The sequence below is a fragment of the Cavia porcellus genome, unplaced genomic scaffold (genome assembly GCF_034190915.1).
Source record: "Cavia porcellus strain 051 isolate PalLab524CR breed Dunkin Hartley unplaced genomic scaffold, mCavPor4.1 scaffold_24, whole genome shotgun sequence".
NCBI lineage: Eukaryota > Metazoa > Chordata > Mammalia > Rodentia > Caviidae > Cavia > Cavia porcellus.
Window position 1 is genome coordinate 52,154,923 of NW_026947507.1, and position 14,390 is coordinate 52,169,312.

The 14,390-nt window shown below is 38.3% G+C and overlaps 1 protein-coding gene across 1 annotated transcript in view; it reads left to right on the forward strand.

Moving 5' to 3' along the window:
- The window catches only part of Rspo3 (R-spondin 3), a 79,015-nt gene extending 65,756 nt beyond the window's left edge, over positions 1-13,259 (forward strand). The window contains exon 5 of the mRNA XM_063235055.1: positions 11,329-13,259. Coding sequence (XP_063091125.1) covers positions 11,329-11,513 — 185 coding nt within the window. The 3' untranslated portion in view covers positions 11,514-13,259. The remainder of the gene's footprint in view (positions 1-11,328) is intronic.
- The last annotated feature ends 1,131 nt before the right edge of the window (positions 13,260-14,390 follow it).

A 14,390-nucleotide genomic window follows, 5' to 3' on the forward strand; every position in this document is an offset into this window, starting at 1 on the left:
AACTTTATTTGGGGTATGTTTACACAAACATCACATAGAATCCCATAGACACACACCACTCCTGGATTTGTTAAGGAAACGTTTTGTTCTGGTTTTTCCTGAGTAGCCCAAGTCAGTAGAAGGGCACACGAAAAACCAGGTTTGGAAATTTTGAAGGAAGTCGACAGTGAGTCATCCGATCACTCTTTCATGGATGATGAAGATCCATTATGGTAAAAAGTATGCTTTCATAAGAGAAGAGTGGTGTGGGTGGATGATGATGATGACAGTGACTTTGACGCTGGCCATATGAGCCAAAGTTCCTGTGAAAATGAAATGGAGCAAGAATTGACTGACACAGGCACAGGGAATTCAGACCTCCTTGATTGAGATGACCAGCAAAACAGCAATGTGAGCATATATTTGACCAGTTGTCAAAATGTTTCAAAATGGTCACACAGCCAAATGGAAGGATCAAATATTAGAACAGGTTCAAAAATACAGTGAAGGTCTCCACAGAGATGAAGGATGTTGGACAGAAGGCCAGCACTGCCATTCAGTATTGGAAACTCTTAACAGATGAAATGTACAAGATTCTCCTAAATACATAAAGCCTGAAATGAAAGTAAAACATTTTATATGCATGAATAGCAACATTTAAAGTGTATTTATTATGACACCTCCCTAGCTGAATGTTCATAGGTCTGCTTTACCTATTAGAGAGTCCACATGGTAATGGCAGGAATGTAAAAGACATACTGAAAGCAATGGTACAAAACTATGGCTTAAAAATTTATGCCCTTGTACATGAAATACTTAATATACTTGCAATTTAAAATTTTCTCCTTGAATTCAGCGATCAGGTCCTTATTTATATAATAAACCAAGTGATATTTTCAATGGACTTATTGCTCCCATCTGGGAAGGTGACATTTAACAATCAGTTTATCAGTTTCCAGTTAACGTTACATTGCTAACAGAGCACAAGTTCATCTGCAGGCGAACTGTATTCAATAACAAAGCAGAAATTCCAAATGAAATGTTGCAGTTTCAAAACAGAATTGTATACTACAATCCTTGGATTTCAGAAAGACACAACATTGGCTTCATATCACAAACTGGTACCACTCATGTCAATGTTACATCACGATGGGAATACTGATAGGGAAACCTCAACAAAACAGAAGCCTGAGATGTAACTATCTACAACAAAACCAAAAGTATTGATGTTTTTGATGAGCTGTGTAGCAACTATGATGGCACTTAAAACACAAAGTGCTGGCCAGTGTTTTTTTTTTTTTTTTTCCTCAATCTTAACCCTGTGTGGCATAAATTGATTGTTTGCAAAGAAAATAACAAGTGCAAAGTATCATAGAGAAATTTTCTTAGGGAATTGGGACTGGAAGTCATCAGAAATCATTTACAGTTAGCAGAGGGAAAACAAAGTGCTTCTGCCCAGGGAACTATGCAGGAAGACCGTTGAGCACACTGGTGAGCTGACAGGTGAACAGGCAGGCGCAGCATCCCAAAGACCTACTATGACAGCAGGAGAACAAACCGATGTCAGCTGTGCCTAACCTACAGACAGGACAGGAAAACAATACACACACTATTAGTGTAAGCACTGCTTGCATATGGAACCAGCTAATGTCATGTGTGGACGCTGCCTTGGATGTGACAGTTGAGGTAAAGATTATTTCTGTGGTCGACTTTTACTTGCACTTACATTGTGTTTTACATATAGTTTTTATTTCTAATGTTGTTTAGATTTTATAAGCAAGTAAACAGCTGATGTGAAAAATGTGGATGTGTATTCTAAGTACTCATCACATATTTGACATTTTATTGTATTGATGTCTTATTCCCTGTAAGGACATGTTATGTAACATACTAGGATGCTCTTGCCAAAACAGGAAGACTAGAGCAGTGACAAGACTGACACAGTAGAAATGAAAGCTAATCACATATGCTGTCAATGTAAGTGAGACCTGTGCATGGAACATGCAGTTGTCATGTGTGATGACAGCCTTGGGTGTGACACTTGAAGCAAAGCTTATTTTTGTGGTGGAGCCCCATTGGTACTTTCATGGTAGTCATGATGTTATCTTTTAGATTCTGTAAGCAATTTCTGTAAGCAATTCAGTAATTCTGTAAGCAAATTCTGTAAGCAATTTCACTAATGTGAAAATGTTTATTCTGAACGCACAATCCATAGTAAGAATTTAATATGTTATTTTATTGATATTATGTTCCTGTTAATTGCACATTGGATAATGTGGGAATCTCCTGAAAAAAACAGCAAAACCAGCAAAATGTCAAGTATGTCCTGTAAAAAAGACCAGGAAAGCAAAACACATGTGCTGTCAGTACAAGAGATGTGTGTGTACGGAACCTGCTGTTGTCCTGTGTGCAGACGGCATTAGGTGTGAGAACAGAAGGAAAATTTGTCTTTTTACAGTGCTATTGGTATTTTCATTGTAGTTTACATAAGAATTTGTGTTTTTTCTTTTTCAGGTAGTACCTCCAAAAAATCAGTGTTGAAAATTCTGATGCTGTTTTATAAAAATTCAATAGATATTAAAAGTTCGATAGTTTATTCTTTTGGTTTCTTTCCTGTTAAGTACTCACTGTTTAATATAGTAACTCATAAAATTAAAATTAATAATTCATCAATAGAAATATTCTAAAGAATAAATATGAGTCTGACAGACCCATGCTCATGTACTTTCATGAAAAATTTAATCATATGTCCCTTAAGGAATCCCTGGGTAAATAGCCTGAAAGAGTACTTTATATTTGCATAAGAAATACCTTTACTGGATTCTATTTACAAACTTTAAACTTGGCAGTATGTGTATGGTGGAAATGTTCAAAGATACTATATTTTGGTGTATTGAAATTATTGACAGAAATTTCTAAGCTGTAGGATTAAAAAATAGTAACCTCTGTATTCATGATTCTGCATCCCAAAATTCAACCAACTTTGGGTGAAAAATAGCAGAAAAATAACAGCCTGTGTGCTGACCATGCCCAGTCTTACTTCTTATCATTATCCCTTAAACAATGCAGTCTAAGTGATACTCCCATTGCCCTGAGTGTTGTAAGTAATCTAAAGGTGATTTAAGTGTCAGGCAGGATGTGCATTCGGTACATACAAATATTCTGCTTTTTAAGGGAGTGGACCTGGAGCACACAGCGCCCTTTGTATCAGCCCTTGAGAACACTAAGGGACTCAAGTGTCTGACTCAGTAGTTGCTGGATTCCCATGTAATACAAGGTGTGGTCTAAACCAGCAGGTCGCGCCAGGGTGGGTGGGTGATAACAAGGGAGACTATGGTGTGGGCCACCAAAAACCAACGATAACTCCATCAGTGCATTTTGGAGAAACAACTAAACACTCTGAGAAGAGTAGGTCCAGATTGAACTCATGTGTCTGGGCGTTTGTGGTACCAGAATTGAACCCAGGGGTTTGCACTTGGCAAGCAAGAGCTCTGCCACTGAGTTCTCCACTCCACTCTTTATAAAATTTTGCGACATGGTCTCACTGGCCTCGAACTTGCCACCCTCCTGCCTGAACCTCCCAAGCTGCTGGGATCACAGCCATTGTGACACTGTGCCTGGCTGAAACTAAAATTTTAGAGTAGGACATTTAGTTTTTGAACACAGCCATAGCACTCTCTAAATTTATGAAAGTAAGCCATACATTTCCATATTATTACATTATAAACAAATATAAAACAGTCACAGTATCTTAAGCAGGGTCCTTTTTAAGGGAATGATAATACTCATTTTATAAGCTAGTCATGAATTTCATGAAAAAGTAACCCAACAAAATTTAACTGGATTCATATATAACCTTTTGACATTAAGTGAAAATCAGAAAAAAAATTTAGACACCTAATGGTTACCAATGTTTAAGACCCAATATGATGGGCCAGGCATGCTGACACATGCTGTAATCCCAGCACTTGGGAGGCTGAAGCAGGAGGATCACTGTGAGTGCAAGGCCAGCCTGAACTGTACAGCAAAACCCTGTATCAAAAAGACAAAAAAATGCCCAAATTCTACTGTAAAATGTGTTGGACAAATAAGTTTAGATCAAGAAATTTTCTACATGTAAATTAATGTGTCTGGTTCAGTTTTCATGAGTTTTGGGATCTAACAACACAGTAGATAGAATTTTAAAACTTAGGCCCTGGAAAAAGAAACAAGGAAACTACTTACTTCAAATAAACTTTTCACTAAAAGGCAGTTGATTTCAGAGAAATAAAACCACAGAAAAGAATACTGAATTAATGTATTTCTCCAGTAGAAATTGTCACACCCTATTTATTACAAAATATAATCCAAGGTATCCTATACTTTTAAAATGAGAGTACTGTATCATATGCCATTTAAGCTTTGTGTATTTTGTCCTGGTTACATTTTTAACTGCTCTTTTAATGTTGATGGCTTACAACAGGAAGACACCCTGTAGGCAAAGTCTAACAGCTTTAGAAGTTCATTGTAGACTCCACCCAGTACCCCTGTCCACACAAGTAAGGACTCCGGGCGGGGTTCAAGGCAGCAGGTACACTGACAGAGAATCAGGTTACCCTGAGGAAATGGCCACAGGAACTTACCGGGATCCAACATATCAAATTTCAGGTTCTAGGTCTTCAGTGGATAATGAAAGTATCTCAACCTTAGGCAAAAAAAATGCTATACACAATTCTATTTCTTAAAGCAAGCCATGAAAACTTAAGATTCTGAAGAGCATAATGACTGATATTTATGATGTTTGCTGTAAGATGAGATGATTTAAAATATTATAGGGTGGTATTCCAAACCCAGCGGAATTTTAAAATTCCAAATTCATATAGTTTCCCCTGCTTCTTGGTGATGAATGTAACAAATAAATATCTGGCGTTCTCATTGAGGTTTCAAAAAAATGTGATAGTGGTATTTTAATGGCAAAATAATGTTTCCCAAGTTAGATGTACAGTAAACTATACAGCAGATTCCGCTGACTTTGAGCTTTCTGTGCCTGGTTACATACAGTCAACAGCAGTTTGAAAATATTAAATAAAAAATTCCAGAAATAAATCGTGTGCCCTTCCGAGTAGCAGGCTGCGACCTTTCAGTGTCCTGCTCCATCCACTCAGAAAGCAAATCCTCCCCATGTCTACGGGACCCAGGCTGTGTATTCTACATGCTGGTTGGCCGCTTTGCAGCTGTTTCAGTTACTGTTTACACCATCGCAGTGTGTGTGTGCTTGTTTTCAAGCAGGGCTTACATAGTAGCCCCGCCTGCATCATATTGTTCCACATGAATCATGTCACGACATCGCGAGAAGGGTTTTGCAGAGTAAGGTGTTGGGAAAGAGGGCAGCGCAGAGACACACAGAGAGGCCGAATCGCATGATTTCTGTTATACTATCTGTATCATCATGAGCTTTCTATTTTCATTATTAGTTATGGCTGATAATTTCTCATTGTACCTACTTCATAAATCCTGCTTTACCATGGGTTTGTGTGTATAGGAAAAAACACAGTACATATGGTAGGGTTCAGCGCTGTCCTTTTTCAGGTATCTCCAGACGGTCTTGGAGCATATTCTCTTCAGGTATAAGGAAGCTACTGTAGAAATAATTTCCAAGTTGCATATGTAGCATTAACCTGGTTAATACTTCTTTTACACCACTTGTGCCTTTTAGAATGTGCAAAGCCATATGGGCTTTCAATTGAATTTCATTTTACAACAAATAAAGAGAAAAATGTAATAATAAATTGTATATTTTAATGATATGGAGTTATAAAATCAATGATATTTAGTCCTCAGCCTAGAATATGTTGCATATACATTTTTAACTTTTTGGGAAAAATTATAACGTAGTTTGTCTTAGGAATTAGAGCTACTTGTAGCTCAATGGCTCCCCCGAGTGGCATTCTGTAAGAATGACAGAAAGAATCCCCTTTAAAAACAGATTTCTTAACATGAAGAAAATCCTTAATATTCACATAGTAAGGAATTTGAAATAAGTGAATTAGACTTGTGATTAGAGGGAATGTCCATGCAAGAAACTTATCTTCACTTGGAATTTATCTTATACAGCAGGAAAAATATTCAGTGCCATTCTCTCCTCTTATTTTTATATGTGCATTCTTTTCAATTTGTGTCTTTTATGTTAACAGATTTTTAAAAGACAGTCTGAAGCTAAGATTCATTTCACATCTGGGTGTCTATACCAATGTACCTAACTGGAAAACTTTCCTTAAAAATCAGTAGGAATAGTAAGCCAAAACCATGCTTGATATCATTAGAAAGAAATAATGTCAAATGAGCAGCCATGTGATTTAAGGTAAATTTGATAGTGTATGTTTAAGGAAATCAACTATGTTTTGCTCTACAGATAGAAATCTTAAATGTGGCTAGAGAGCTTAATAAACTGGGGGTGTACTTATTGATTACCAGCTCCTGGGCACATCACCAAAGCTATCCAGCCATAATGTCTCGACACAGAAACCAAAAATTTGTATTTTTAAAGGCTGCTGTCTATGTTTGGAACCTCCTCTGTAGGAAGCACTAGATACTTAAGAGAAAAGAGGGTATTAGCTGGAAAAATATCACAATCCAGATACACCAATTATCTGCTCACTGACTCAACAGTTTGCAAGAAAGCTTTTATAGACCATGTGGAATCACTGCACAGAGATGTAAGCTGTTCTTTCCAAAATTAAGGCTCATATAACATATAACCCACTAAGCATACTTCTTCCTTGGGTTCTGCTACAGTAAAATTTTAAGAAAGGAGATGAGGTCACAAATCAGAATATGTAATTGAGCTTTCTAAGCTCTGCCAAGTTCTCCGATTCTGATCCAAGCCTGTGTCCTGTTTTCAGGACATGAGGTCCTTGGGACAAATCCCCAGTGTCGCAAATAAGTCCCGTGTACACTTCCAACATGTCTCAGTCATATCCTATAGATAGATTGTGATCAAACCAAGAAAGTCTACTTTCCACGTACATCCTGGATTCCTGTGTTCTTGCCTGCCCCAGGCATGGCACGTTGTTCCCTGCTAGGCACAACCCTCTTTCCCCATCAGCTGGGCAAACGCTTGTCTTTCTTACAGGCTTCCCTGAAACCTCATCACATCTGAAGATTCTTTTTTCTGTGTCGGTTGGCAGAGTCCAGAACTTTCCCTCGTGCTTCCAGTTGGATCTACTGTTTCCCTCTGTTTTAACATCAGCATGCAACTATAATTATGGTGTTGGTCTCTCACTTGTATTTCTCAGATTTTGGCAGCATTTTGGCTTGGAGTAGGGGGTGAACTCATGTTTATGAAATGAGTTAATATTAGCTTTACTTTGTCTATGGTTTATATAGCAGTTCTGGCTGGTCTGCATACATCTCATGTGACCCTTGTAAAATTTAGCAAGTAGTAACTAGTTGTCACATTTGAAATATCAGACAATTCATCCTGAGAAATTTCAGAACTTGTCCAAAGTCACACATCTTTCTGGTGACTGATGTAGGATTTGAGTGCAGTATTGTTCTGTCCCTGAAGACTGTATTCCTCGATGCTACCCCACAGTGGTTCCCGACAAGGACTGGCTCGGGCTGCTACAGAATCATTACAGACACCACAGACTGGGGAATTGAGCGCAAAAGGAGTTTCTTTGCCTCATGGCTGTGGGAGGTGGGAAATTCAGAGCATGGCACTGACATCTGGAGAGACGTCTTGCTGCAGCATGGCTGGGGACAGGACAAGCAAGTTTATCTGAGCCCAGAGTTACCCTAACCCTAACCCTAAGGCTGAGGTTAACCTTTACATAAAGATATGCGCTTCTGCAGTGACCCAGGTCCATGGTAACAGCATCAATCTGTTCATGAGAGCAGAGTGTTCCAATCACATTTTAAAGCCCCTCCCTTTAATATGATTACTGCACCAATGAAATGTTCCCATGAGTTTTAGAGGAGACATTCAAATCATAGCAGCTTCATTTGTACTCAATTGCTAATGGTAATTTCTCCTTGATTCTTTCTACACAAACATCATCCTCATACCTGAAACATCAACAGGGAACCAGCCTCCTTTTATAATTGTCAGGATGCTCCACAACCCGATTCCAGTGAGCAGGTCCATGTGCCACACATGCACACACTCAGGGCAGTTGCGTGTCTGTTAGGTATTCATATCTGGAATGCTTAGCTTGCACAATAGGAAATAAAAAGCACAGAATAACTGATACCCACCTCAAGGCAAAACTATCAAGTCACCAGAATAGAAAGAGAAGTCTCCTTTTAAATGAAAACTTTATAAAATTAACCCAAATCGCATGTGATTTTTTAATGAGCCACAGCAATTCTTCTCCATTTCTGTTTTATTTCTTGGGAAAAGGAAAATATAGTATTTACACATCAGGGTCATTCACATTTCCAACTAGTGTTGCATGTAAACAAATAATCTCACTTTTTTGTCATGCAAGAGCTCTGTCTGAGGCTGCCACAATGTACAATGCGCCTGTTTCCTATAGCTTTATCAGAGCTGCCGCTCTCACTCACCACCAGGACTAGAGAGCTTGGATAATATTAATGTGGGTACTGACTTTTGAGATGCTCCCAACATTGTTTCTGCCCATTTGGAGAAATAATCATGTCAGTTTATTAAGAAGCAGGAATGCATTGTCACAAATGGCTGACAAGCGTGGACACCAAGCTACAGCCAAGGATGAAACAATATAAGTCTCGTGTTTCTGAAGCAAGATGGTTGGTTTCACAGCTATAAGATATTGGACCATCATCAAGAGCGCAATGTCAAACACTGAACTTCTGGATTGTTTCCATAAAAATAACATTTTGTTTGGGGTTGGTGATTTTTATGCAACTTTGGCATCATGTTCGTTGACAATTTTTTAGAGTCGAACTTGAAGACCTCCAAAAATGTTCCTCAAATGGAAATATTATGTAATTTAATCTTTGTGACCATCTCGTTCTGAAATCTAAACACAGCCTATGAAAGCCAGCACTTTCCTCTTTCAGTTTGTTTAGTTTCATGCTGTTTAAATGACGCTGCATATCCAGGAAGGTAGATTTTATCCTTCAGTTTTCTTTGTTCAGTTACTACATTCAAGTCAACTCTCCAAGTGTGTAATAATTAAATCCAGTGGGAAAAGAGTACCATGGATTCCATCTTTAGTAATCTTATCAACACAGTAGTGTCCTTGTTTTTCAGTTTTAGTTTATAATTACTTACATGTCTGTGATCCTTTTGGGGGAGTTGGTACATGAACATAACACATCTCAGTTCTTTTTTAACCCCCTTTTGTATTCCTCTCTTTGGCCTCCCTCCATCTCTTGATTCTGTTCCTATTTGAACAAGATCTATCTCTCCACTTTCTATTATCTTAATCTGTTTTATTTATAATTTAGGTTTCTCAAGTTTATCCACCTTTATAGCAGAGTAGTACACAATCAAAAAATGAGGCAAGTTGAAATGAATAGATACTTCTCAGAAAGGAAGTTCAAATGGCCAATAGACAACCAAAAAAATGTTCAACAGTGCTGGCCATCAGAGAAATGCAAACTAGAACAACCCTGAGATTCCATCTTATTCCAGAAAGAATATCCATCATCAAAAAATCAAATAATAACAAATACTGGTGAGGCTGTGGGAAAAAGGAAACCTTCTCCATTGGTGGTGGGAATGTGAGCTAGCATGATCCCTAAAGCAAATCAGCTGGAGAGTCTTCCACAAACTAAAACTAGCAATACTCTAAAATGAAAGGGATAACGAAACAGGGAAATCAGTGGATGAGTAGTTCATCTCAGAAATAATTTTTTGTTGTCTCCATACATCCCAAATAATTTGATATTTGCTTTACTCTGGTCTGAATTCTCATTTTTATTAAGTGTACTTCTAGAATTCAGAATTTGGTAATGTGTTATGTTGAACCAACAAGTCCAGTTTTTAAAGTAGTTGGAAGGTTTTGTAACTATAGTCCCATGGCAAAGCTTGCTGTGGCATAGCCATTAATCCAAGGAGACTGTATGGGGCTAGGATCTCTTTGCCATACTAATAGTATTGCTCCCTAGGATTCTGTAACCAGAGCTAAAGAAGAAAATGAGCCAAACCACTGAATTCAGTATTTGCAGCCTCTTTCAGGACATGAAAATATTTTCCTTCTCTCAAGCAAATAATTTTTCCAAAATACTCTTGTCCAAAATCACTTCTTTTGGACAAATTTCAGATTTGACACGACTCAGTAAATGGTTTTACACACTTAGAATTTTCCTTATGCTGAAGAACAGTTGGTTCCGTGGTTCCATTTGCTAAGGTATTCATTTTAGTATAAGTAATTTCTCATTGGGATATAGGTATTAATGAATGTTGTTAAAATCATGCCCTCAAAAATTGCTTTACACCATTAAATATATGCATAGAATGTTTACATAAAATATCTAATTAAAGAAATAAAAACAGTACTTCCAATTTATTGTCAGGCTCTTCTTTGATCATATTACTCTTTCCCCAAAACTTTCAGGGTTCTCTGCGCCAATAGAATAAAATTCAATTCTTCACCCTGACACCGTGTTGGCAGTGATAAACCCTCTCAATCAAAAACTTGATAGTCCCTTCAATTCCACATTTAAAAACCTGGGTCAGTCTGAATTAGATCTGTACTTCCAACCCAGTTCAGTGTCAGGAGCTCCCATGCAATCCAGTATACATCTATTTTATCAATAGAAACACAAAATCTTTACCCTTGTAACTTATACCATAGGATTACTGATAAGTTCTAGTCAGTACCAATCTATATATAAAGAAAAGGAAATGTAAATTAGTTTCAGCACACTGTGTTAAAGTACAGCTATCTTGTTTACAATATAAACTATTATTTCACAGTTATGCAGATCAGTTCTCTTAAATGGCATGCAAATGTCTCAACAGATCGCAAATATGTAAGTCTACTTGGAAAAATTCAAATAAAAATGGTTTCTTAAATATGAGCCAGATAAAATATGCATATTAATAAAGTTTTACACAGCAAGAAATCTATTCAAAACTTTCTATGAAGTATAAATAAATATCATGTAAAATAAATTCTAAATTTATAGGAATAGAACTCTTAAGGATTCAAATTACCATATATTAATTGCTTCATTACACTGTGTATTCATTTCATGTTTACATTGTTAAGCATCTCACATGTACTTAATAAAAAGCACTTCAGTTAACGATTTAAAGAGTATGCATTTGAAATCTGTTGTACACAGTCTCAACTAAATGTAAGTCATCTTTAAAAACTTGTAACAATCAAATAGAATGTAATCTAATGTGACACTTAAAGAATTCTCCTTTTGTTTTAGGAAAAAAAGGAAGAGAGAGGAAAAGAAAAAAACTGAATAAAGAAGAGGGTAAAGAAGCAATTCCTGACAACAAAGGTCTGGAATCCAGCAGAGAGACCCCAGATCAACGAGAAAACAAAGACAAATCGCAGCAAAAGAAGAGAAAAGTCCAACAGAAACCGGTATCCGTCAGCACTGTGCCCTGAAGGGGCCCCATGAGATTAGTGTAGACTCTGTTGCTGCTGTCTCCACCAGATGCCCAGGAAAGGTGCCACAGCCACTGGGACCACAGATGGATGACATATCAGTTACTCCGCTGTCTAGACAACATTCCAAATAGTTGTATATTCTTCATACAGGCATAGCTAACAACAAAGAGCCGAAAGTTCAAAGAAGGGATACTCTCACACCGTTATCGTATGGGCTTCTTTGCATTTTTAGAAGATAAGATATTTTGTACATAAATATCAATAAGCTATAAGCTATCATCAACATAATGATGACATCCGGAGAAGACACATCTTTTCCCTATTTAAAAAAAATATTTTTTCCAACTATTGTTTTTAAGAAGCGAAAGAGAATTCTGCAAATTCAAGGATGCAGTATCCCTTCAAAACAAATAAGAGATGGGGAGAGAAACCTCATTCCAAGGACAGTGTGGTTTTGTCGGGTAGCTCTTGAGAGCTCAGCACTAGGGCCTGGCATTTGGAATTAGAGAATTTATCACACAGGAGCAACTTCATCCTAGAAGTATTCAGATGACTTCGATTGCTCTCATCCATGCTTCTGTAGAGCTATTCTGTGTGGAGTTGGAGGAAGGCAAAGGCAAGGTGGAAGAAATCATAGAGTTGGAGACTTCTTTTGCGCCTCACAGAACTGTGAAGGTCGTGATCACCTGGAACAGATCTCCAATGCGTGGCAGCACTACTGGGCCCGCCCCACTGCACCTTGGATTGTATATGTCTGTAAATGTGTGCCTGTAATTTTCTTCCAAGAACAGCGCCACACTTATTAGGAGAAAATTCTGATTTCATAGAAAAAAATAGAGCAGGGAGAATATACCATGTTTCCAAAATCATGTGTTTCCTTTCTCTCTCGGTGAGGGAAAAACAGCTTTGTTTCCTGCTTCCTCGTCCACCTGGGACTGAAAGGCTGCTGCTTTCTAACGCGGTGTGTCAGTAAGACAGAAAGTCACCACAATAAATATATTTGTTAATAGTTTTTGAAGTTTGGTTCTTTTTGAAGTTTAGTTCAAGTTTTGTTTTACTGGGGGGAGGGTTTCTTGAGTGTTTTTAGGGACTCAAGAATTAGAAAAGATAACTGCGAAATCAGAGAAGACGTGTCCAAGTGCACAGCATTTCTTAGTGTTTTTGCCTTTTGAGTCCACCTTTATCTGAGCCAACAGAGACTTATTTCTGAACTATTAGGAGAAATGTAGTCAACTAACTTTTTTCTTATTTTAATCAACAAAATCCTAATTATAGCCTCTCGGCCTACTTAAGGATTTCATTGCTTAGAAATCCATCAATAGCCTAGAAATGAAAATCTTTTCTTGTATGTTGGTTCCTCCTGCATGGTGAACATTTAGTTTTTTCTTCTCCAAGTTTTCTCAGTCTGTGGATCTCTTTTGGGGCGGAAGTCACCCTAGCTTAAGGCCTCACCATTGTTTCACAGAGGACCCTGCCAGCCCAGTACAGAAGGAGGCATCTCTGAGTGCCTTGCGCTAAAGCCTTCATGCTCTGATGGGAGCTCGTGTAGCTGCTCGGTCTGCGATGGGTCCTAGCCCTCTCAAGACCACTGCTTTCTGGAAAATTTGCAATGAATATGCCTTTTGTCTGTGCCTGTCTGTGCACCCTTTCTCCAACTGTACTGCCCATGTGGATTGCTTGGCCTCATTGATTTTCTACATCTTTTTTTTCCTTTTCCAAGATATAAAAATGTTAAATGATGCATTTCCTGTGTTTACTTTGGTGCTTCTTTCCTTATCTGCATGACATTAGGTTTTCCACTAACCAGCTCTGTTTCAGAACGTGTCTGATAATTCTATCTTCCGTAGAAATTCAGGTTACCAAGGAGAGGTGAACTTTATCCCCAAGAATTCCACGAGGTAGAAGTGGGCTTCCCCATGTGTTGGGCACCATTTGCCCTCAGTATTGTTCACATGGGAATCAGAAGCCAAATTATGTTTTCACATCTTTCTATATTTTCAACAGACACGAGGAAGGTCTGCATACCCAGTGTTAGAAAAGGGTTACATAAACCGGGACACAAAACTGACTAGTACATCTGATCCTTGTGACCATGGCAATGGAATCACGTTTCTGATAGAAAAAAACTTAACTACAAAGTTAAAGTTGCTAAAGCATTAAGGAGGCCCGGTGGGGTGATGTGCACCTATAATCCCAGCCCTAGGGGAGGCTGAGGCAGGAGGTTTACAGGTCTGAGTTCAGCCTAGGCAGATGAGTGCTTCAATGAGACCCTGTCTTTAAACAAAAGACAAAAAAGCCAGGATGTGTGTCAGCATGATGGACCTGGATTCAATGGCCACTGGTAACACATGATATGAATGCAAAACAAATACAAACTAACATTGATGAAGATTAATTTATATGTGGGGTAAAATATAAATGAGATCAAAAATAATTTGAACTGTAATTCTCGATCCATTTGTAATAACATGTTAAACACTTAGGATCATAGAATATTCAAACTAGCATCTTTGAGCAAAACTCAGCACTGACTGTGGGTACAGTTTCTGCCTAGTCACAGAAGGCACTGTTGTTGCTAACAGATGGTGGGTAAATTCTCAGCACAAAGACAGAACTGAGGGAGTGGAGAAGAGAACATACTCCATGACACTGCCCAGGTCTCCCAGTCTGCTTTCTAATGGAGGTGCTGCTGCTTGGTGGTCGGATTTGGGCTTAGTTCCAGGTATGTAACCGACAGCCAGTCACCTACCTGCTCTCTGCTTCTCATGTCCAGTGAGACGGCATGGGTCTGGAGGTGGTCACTATGGTCTCAGGTGAAGCACTGACTCAGGCATCACTTGGTGCTGCCTCTTGGTTAGGGTGACACTCCTCAAG